This window comes from Triticum aestivum, chromosome 4A, assembly GCF_018294505.1.
Source record: "Triticum aestivum cultivar Chinese Spring chromosome 4A, IWGSC CS RefSeq v2.1, whole genome shotgun sequence".
Lineage (NCBI taxonomy): Eukaryota > Viridiplantae > Streptophyta > Magnoliopsida > Poales > Poaceae > Triticum > Triticum aestivum.
In genome coordinates, this window is record NC_057803.1 from 41878010 (window position 1) to 41886587 (window position 8578).

General features: G+C 49.8%; 1 protein-coding gene across 1 annotated transcript; it reads right to left on the minus strand.

Annotated features, from left to right (window-relative positions):
• Nucleotides 1–7548: 7548 nt before the first annotated feature.
• LOC123081717 (pterocarpan synthase 1) lies at nucleotides 7549–8334 on the minus strand. The gene has a single exon (XM_044504260.1). The coding sequence runs from the start codon at nucleotides 8331–8333 to the stop codon at nucleotides 7761–7763; it is 573 nt and encodes a 190-aa protein (XP_044360195.1). The 5' UTR covers nucleotide 8334; the 3' UTR covers nucleotides 7549–7760.
• Nucleotides 8335–8578: the final 244 nt, after the last annotated feature.

The window sequence follows — 8578 nt, forward strand, 5'->3', positions numbered from 1 at the left end:
GAGCCGCTCTGGTGTCCTTTCCCAACGCTGCTGCCCGTCATGATGTCATTCGCCGCGGCCCCCTTCATCTCCATGGCAACACCATCACCTTTGAGCCTGCCGAGGATCACGGCCGCTCCACCGCCCAGTTCGAGGATGACCTAACTGAGCTTGAGGCCATCGGCTTTCCCCTTGAGCCGTGGCATCCTGCTGGCGTCCACTTTGTTCTTAACTTCCTTGGCCACATCTACACCATAGATCAATATTGCATCATGGATGATGAGCGCACATCCATCCGTGCCACGGTTGCTCTTTTCAAGGGCACAAAGCTCCCCGATGCCCTCACCGTCCAGCTCCCGAACCTTGACATACTCATGGTCGATTTGCATGAGCACGGCAAAATCTCCCGCATCGGGCCCAGTGACCCCTCTCCTTTCTCATCCGACGATGGCAGCTCCGACAGCAACCAGGAGGGCTATGGCTCCGTTGGCAGCGCCTCGAGCCTGGGACTCCTTCGTGCCACTGCTGCCATGGCCGCTCTTGGCTCGATTGTTGTCTCTCCCGAGTTTCCTCAAGGCCCGCCCTCCTCCCCCTCCCGCAACGCCGACCTCGCCGCCAATGCCTTCGTGCACCTCGCTCTTTCATCCTCTGATGAGGATGTGCCTGTGGCCAATCTGGGCCTGGCCTCTCCTGTCGTCCTGGATGACATCCTGCTTAACATGCCTCCCCATCCAGTAGATCTCTCTCACGCGCCCTCCGCTACGTCACCTTCACCACCTTCACCGCCTGTGCCTCAGATCATCTCCTCCCCCTCCCCTAGCAACGCCTCCACTCTGCCCACTCCACCTGCAGCTCCCACTCCTATCCCCCCCGCTGCCGCTGCCTCTGGCGTGCTGCGTACCTACGTGCGCCGTCTGCGCTCCGCCGCGGCTCTGGCTGCACCTGTCGTGGCCCCGGAGGCTCCGATGCACGTTGCCGTGGCAAACAAACGCCGCAACGCGAAGAAGAGGGCCAAGGATGTTGTCCATGTGCGTCGGAGCACGCGCCTGGCCAAGCTTGAGCCATACGGGCGTCTTCACATGGAGGAAAAGGCGTCCAAGGCCAAAGCAAAGCGCATGGACCTGCTGCTCGATGCCAAGGACTTTGAGGATGCCGTTCACGATGCCAAGCTGGATGATGACGACCTGGAGCCGGCCTCCCCTCAGTCCTGGCTGCCCTGGCGCAGGCCTGCGGCTCTCCCATGGAGGAGGTCGATCTCGTCGCATCAGCAGCGACCGCTGCCCGCCTCTGATCTTGCCATGTGGGCTCTATCTATCTATCTGTATTGTAGTTTGGTGTCATGTTGTTTCCTTAGATGAGTAATGCTACCTTATCAGTTTGTTCCTGGAACATTAGAGGTCTGGGCGATGTTGACAAATGTACGGATGTGCTCTCCGAACTTTCATCTATTAAACCTCATCTGCTGCTTCTGCAAGAAACGAAACTTGCTGCCCCGTCTATGCTCAAAATCAGATCTTTTCTCCCTCGGTCTCTCGATATGCAGGTTACGCTACCAGCTACTGGAACTTTCGGTGGGCTGCTCACAGCCACGAACTCCTCCTTCCTTACGATTCTCTCCCACACGAACTACGCCTACTGCTCGACGGTTCAAGTACAATCTTTGGCAAGCCCCCTAACTTTACACATCACAAACGTGTATGCCCCCATGAACCGCGCACTTAAGCTTGAATTCCTAGCTGAATTGGCCTCCATCGCTCCACCTGATCACTCCCCTTGGCTCCTCGTCGGGGACTTTAACCTTATTCGCTTCCCGAACAAGAAAAACAACAACAACTTTCACTCCAACGAGGCCACTGCCTTTAACGAGACCCTTAACACACTTGCCCTCCTAGAACTCCCCCTTCTAGATCGTCGGTTCACCTGGTCTAACAACAGAGAATCACCGGTGCTAGAACGCCTGGATTGGGCTTTTTTTAACCTAGCTTGGAATAATGCCTTCCCCAACTCCAACCTCACGACCCTCACACGCACCACCTCCGATCATGTCCCCCTGCTTATCTCCCTTTCCACCTCCGTACCGCGCTCCCGCCTTTTCAGATTTGAACGGTTTTGGGCCTCGAGACTAGCTTGTAAACAAATTGTAGCCCAGGCCTGCAGCATGCCCCAAGCACCCACCTCTTCTGCCTCGGCCCACCTAGCCCATATCCTTCAAACCCGCCGCTCCCGCCTAAAGCGATGGGCCAAAACCCTTTCCCCCGCCCATGTCCGGGAAGCTAGGTGCAAACGTGTAATTGATCTCTTAGACCGAAAGGAAGAGCGCCGGACCCTAACTCCAGCAGAATTCTGTCTTTGTAACGTCCTAAAGCTTACTCTGCAAAGAGCTACTCGTGATCGATCCATTCTCCTGCGCCAACGTGCTAAGTTTAAAAAAGCGACCCTTGGTGATGAAAACAATAAATTCTTCCATGTGTCAGCCTCCCAGTGCTTCCGCAAGAACAAAATCCCGGTCCTTATCGATCAAGGAATCGAGTTTCACTCTCATTCAGAAAAAGCCCGCATTCTCAAATCTTTTTACCATAATCTACTTGGTGTCGCTGTAGATACTAATTGGAGTTTCAGCCTTGCACAACTCTACCCTACCCAAATCCCTCAACTTCGACACCTTGACTCGAACTTCTCTGAGGAAGAGATTAAGATAGTTTTCCTTCAAATGAACTCCAACGCCAGCCCTGGTCCTGATGGTTTTGGTCCCAGTTTCTACAAAACCTTTTGGACCAACATCAAAACCCCCCTCCTTGCTTTCTTCAAAGACTTTGAGAACAAAACTGCGGAAACCAAGCGTTTCAACAGATCCACTATGGTCCTACTGCCCAAATCTACCAATGCCCAATCTGCAGACAAGTTTCGCCCTATCGCCCTCCAGAACTGCCCCATCAAAGGCATTGCCAAAGTTCTTACCAACCGTCTAAAAACTTACATTCCCTTGCTTGTTCATGGGGACCAAACTGGTTTCATCTCAGGAAGATGCATTGCCGAAAACTTTATGTATGCAGCAGACCTCATAAATACTTGTCATAAAAGAAAAGCCACTGCGATGGTGCTAAAACTGGATTTCAGAAAAGCTTTCGACTCTGTGTCTTGGCATGCCCTTCTCCTCATCCTGCGGCATTGGGGATTCCCCAGCCGTTTTTGCTCCTGGATTTCAGACTTGCTTACCTCTGGCAAAACGGCTGTCATGCTTAACGGTGTTCAGGGTGATTGGATTAACTGCAAAAACGGCCTGCGCCAAGGCGACCCCGTGTCCCCTACCTTTTCATCATTGTTGCAGATGTTCTTCAGCAGCTCATTCTAACCGCCAACGCATCTTCCCCCGACCTTCGCCACCCGATCTACCCTGATCTCCCACCGGCCATTTTACAGTACGCCGATGACACGCTCATTATCACCCATGCTTCCCCTAATGCCGCCATTCTTCTTCGATCTCTGCTGGACCAGTTTGCTCAGGCCACGGGTCTGCAAATTAACTACTCAAAAACCACGTTTATCCCTATGAATCTAGACAATGCAATCACTCTCCAAATAGCTCAAACTCTAGATTGTCCTGTTTCCAGCTTTCCACAAACTTACCTAGGCCTGCCGCTCTCCCCAGTTAAGCTGACTGCTGCGGCCTTTCAACCAATTATTACAAGCTGCGTTAGTTACCTTCCTGGTTGGTGTGCTAGACTCCTTTCTCGTCCCGGTCGTCTGGTGCTCGTTTCCTCTGTGCTAGACTCGTTAGCTGCGTACTTCATGTCTGTCTTCAAACTGCCCAAAAAGACGATTAAAAAGTTGGATGCCATTAGACGTGCGTTTTTCTGGGCTGCCAATGAGACTTGTTCAGGTGCCCAATGCCTTATTGCATGGTCTAACATATGTAAACCAAAAGAGTTCGGTGGTCTAGGCATCAAAGATTTATCTATACAGAATGACTGCTTGCTTATGAAGTTTGCTTACAAATTCCTCGCCACCACCTCCCACCACGAATTACCCTAGGTTGTATGGCTAAACAGAGTCCACTTATACAGTATCCCACAGATAGCTTCATGCAAAAACCCATCCTATTTAACCAAGGCTGTGCAAATCCAACTTCAGACTCTCTCCTCCATCACCTTCATCCTCACAAACAACGGCCTTAAAACTTTCTTCTGGCATGACACGTGGCTTGCTCATGCTCCCCTTGCTCAGCTTTTTCCAGGACTTTATTCTCATTCCACCAACAAACACATCCTAGTATTCCATGTCATGCAGTATGGGCTACTTATGAACCTAACGGATCGGCTAACCTCGGCCACCTCGCGCGAGCTGGATGCTGTGTTGTTGTTATTGCAGGACTTTTCTCTGTCTCCGAGCCCTGACGAGAGGCATCTGATCCACGGCTCTTCATTCTCCTCGCGAGCTGCTTACAAGCTGCTCACTCATGAGAATCAAGAACATGATCACGCCATCTTAATTTGGCGCTCAAAGGCGCACCCGAAGCTGAAGCTCTTCGCTTGGCTACTCTTCCATGGCCGCCTTAACACCAAGGCAAACCTGTTCCATAAGCACATTGGCATGGGTGCTAGGTGTCCACGATGCTCGGCTACCTCTGAGGATACAACACACCTTTTCATCACATGCCCTAAAGCATAGCTGGTCTGGCTGCAGCTCGGCCTCACTCCAACTGTCAGAACTCCAGATCTCTGGCTTTCTGCACTCCCACAAGGCCTTGACTCTTCTACATGGCCCGAGGTGCTTCTTGCAATTCTGTGGAAAATCTGGGATTCACGGAATGCTGTTGTGTTCAGGAATGAAGATCACACTGCTATCTTCACAATATCCAACATTTGTAATGACTTTGCTCTTTGGACCAACCAGTTCCATGTACCGGTAGATAAGGTTTCAGCCACATCCTGGCTGACATACCTCTCCTCACGGCTTGCTGTAACCCTGTAAACCCTCTCCTCGGCTTTCGCTGAGCTTTGAGTAATATAATTCAGGTGGGGATCCTCTCCCCCCCGGTGATTCCTCAAAAAAAAATTAAAAAATGAAAATGGAACAGAGATTTAAAGTATTGGACATCAAGTTCCTGTATGGCTGTATCAAACCTATGATAGTTGTCCTCTACCAGGTTTGCTCAAACATCAGCATTTCTTTACATTGTTTCTAGTATCAAACACCAAATCAACTGCAAGGCACTGGTGTAATGATGAATATGCACTTGCAATATTTATAGAGCTTACCCTTCTGCTCAAGCAGAGCAAATACGGTGTATAGGTTACACATTTAATCCATGGTGTTGCTTTTTTAGTCTTAAAGTGTAATCTGCTCGCAACTTGCATTCCTTAACTGCTTATACATGGTATACAGTATGTTACTGGTGAATGTTTGTAGGATTGAGTTTCTAGATTAGTGGATACATTGTCCAGTGATTTATTTGTTATCGACTATTCTAGATTAGTGGATATATAGTACATATTTGTGATCCTTGTTTTGACATGTCGACTCAATTCAATACTACTGGGGATAAATACTCGGTATTCTTTGTGAAACAAAACAAACTTCCTTTTTATTGTTCTGTTACTCACTGTGAAATCTTGAAGTTAACCCTATAGAAACTTTGGACCGGTTTTAACATTTAACATCAAGTTGTGCAATTGGTGTACTGAAATAATTTAATTATTATCTTCTTATCTTTTGGACACTGACTTGACATACCTTCTCTTTATTGCTGATGTGCCCAACCTTCTTGCTTTAGGTTTACACCTTCGTGTTTCTGTTACGAATAATTCCACTAGTGAAACAGTAACAGAACTTGATGAATTATATTTCCCATACCTGCATGTCCGGATAATAAAGATGCAAGGCATGTTAAGACATATGATGTTGCACTGAAGGAGAAAGGCTTTGTAGACGGTCCGTGGTGTCAAAATTATTGGCTAGGGGACAGCTAAGAAAGTTTTGGAAGCTACTCTCCCACCCTCACCCCTAAAAAAAAAGGAAAACCAGTTACAACTAACAGGGCACTGCACCCACACAAAAGTATGCCTGCATGTGCAAAAAAATGTGTGCACTTACTGGAAAAGAGTTTCAATCATCCTTTATGTTGTTCCTTAAAATTAAAATTTGCAGTAAGTTATTCATTGCTCTTGACAGCTGGTAAAGCTGAATCTCCTACCTGATGCATCTGGTTCATTTGTTGAAATCCTTCAACGGTACCCATTGTGGACTTCTGCATGGTTCACCAAAAGGATTTTCAGTCAATGTTGCATCAGCTAATGCCAGTCAGGTTGATATCTTCATGGGATCCCCCTCTTTCCCTTTGGGCAAATGTCACCTCTTCGAGTAGGAGATGAGGTATTGCCAGTACCCAGTGATGAGATGACATGCTTATTAAACATTTGTGTGTGACTGACAGAATACCACTTCGGGTATTCATGTTTTAATTCTTCATCGAGACAAATGATTTTTTTGCGGCAAAACACAAATCAATTTGACTTCACATCAATTTTAGCTTTCCACTTTAATTTGAAATACCGGCCCATTATGTGTTTGCAGGTCCTAACTCAACCTGACCGCAGCTACCATTATCAGTATCAGTCTGCATTTCGTTTGTCTTCAGCAAGATGTTCTTCGGGCCCATGCGTCTCGGGTCATATGACTGGGCTAGAAGTAACGCGGATACTTGATGCTAATACACTCGTGACCTCAGATGGTAAGTGGGAAGTTCCATGTTTTTGGTTTTCTTCTACGGTTCAAGTTCCCATTATTTCTACACATAGCTAAATGACAGTCGACTGAATGTCAAATTGAGGTCAGTCGATTTTTGAGAGTTCGCCGGAGAAAGGCCGGAGGGGAGGAAGGAGAAGGAAGGGCTCAACGAAGGGCTACCCCATTATTTATCTTAGGGTTTAGGGTGAGGGCGGTGGGGGGGCTTCGCCAGAGAAAAAAAGGGGACACGGGCGGGGCTAGAGGGATGGCTAGCGGCGCGGTAAGACCGGCGGTGGGGGGCGGTTCAGGGGAGGGCGGTGCGGCGAGGCGGTTGCGGGAACGCCCGCGGCCCGGCCGGTGGTAGCAGGTGGCGAGAGGAAGACCGAGCATGATCTGTTTCTGTTTCCAGGAGGAAGAAGACGTGAGCATCACCGTTCGTTTGTCATCCAACGGCTGAAAATGGTCCCAATTCAGTTTTTCAGGCGACTTACGTTTAGCCAGTCCCGAGTTTTTCTTCCGACGCAATCTGCTCTCAGCCTTGGATTCAGTCTGAGAAGTCAATAATCAAAATGACGAGCAGCATTTTTCCAACGTGAGGATGTAAACCTGAAACTAAAGAACATTCATGATGTTGCAGGGCTTCTTTGTTTATCCTTTGGGCATCATCGTCTGTGAAGCACATCACAGTGAAGCAGTGACTCGATCGCCTTTTGCTGCTTTTGGTGAGTTACTGTACTCATCCACCCTCTTCCCCAATCAGTTAGGACTTAGGACACCACGATCATTGCCCAATACAGACAGTGATGCCAAGTTCAAGCAGAAATGATGTGAGTGTGACTCAAAGAAAGTTAAAGTGACAAGATTCATTTCAACACAGTGAAGTACAGTAGGACACAAACAGCCCCGGGGGTTTTATCCTCCTTTTCGAGAAAAAAATAGTAGGACACAAACCGGAAACAACACACATATCGATGGTAACTACAAGCAATGCAACGAGCATGTTATTCTCAACACACTGAAAAAAGAGGCTGCAACCCCGCAAACCATGTGCCATTTCATGCACCGGCGGCCGCCGGACTCACGTAGACGAAGGCATCCAGCTCGAGGACGGCGCTCCCCCCACGCCAGCTCGCGGTTTTCCAGAGCACGTACCCCGTCGCCATCCTGAAAACCCCGGTCCCGCCAACCACCGCCAGCTCCCGCTCCGGCATCATGACGTTGTTGCGGCCCATCACGGCCAGCGAGCTCCCGTTGTAAGGCCCGTCGGCGAGCAGGACGTTCATGGTGAGGAGCACCGCGGGGTCGCCCTGAGACGCTGTCACGTAGAATCCCTGGGCACGCCCAACGACTCTCGAGGCCGGCGTAGGGCCCTCCGTGAGGCGGTCGTCCATGACCATTGTGTCACCGAACCGGGCGCTGCCGCCGGAGCCCTTGAGCGGCTGGCCGGTCCCGTTGGCGATCAGAACGGTGGTGGGTTTGGGGCCAGTGCTGGAGTCGTGCATGTAGAAGTGGAGATGTTTGGGGGCACCCTGCGTGCCCACGCCGTGGGCGGCGGAGGCAAAAAGGACGGTGGCCATGCCGGCCGCGAGTAGCGTGGCTAGAGATGCAGAGGTGAGGTGGGAAGCCATGTTGAGCATGCTTGGGAAGAGGCCGGTGTGTCCATGTCCTTAAATAGTGTGAGCCACCCAAGGTCGATCATTAGCCCCGAGGGTAGTCCCACGCTACTCGTCGGCCAACTGATCTTTTGCAAAATCGGCCTAGTCGCGAGCAGTTGGATCGGCACGATCGTGCGGCCCAGCGCCAGGCAGTAGCTTTACGTATTCAAGCTACATTTCTCTCAAAAAAAAACGTATTCAAGCTACATGTAATTAAA

Bases quoted from the DNA above. Each gene is read 5' to 3' on its own strand.
- LOC123081717 (XM_044504260.1), bottom strand. From the start codon at position 8,333: ATGGCTTCCCACCTCACCTCTGCATCTCTAGCCACGCTACTCGCGGCC.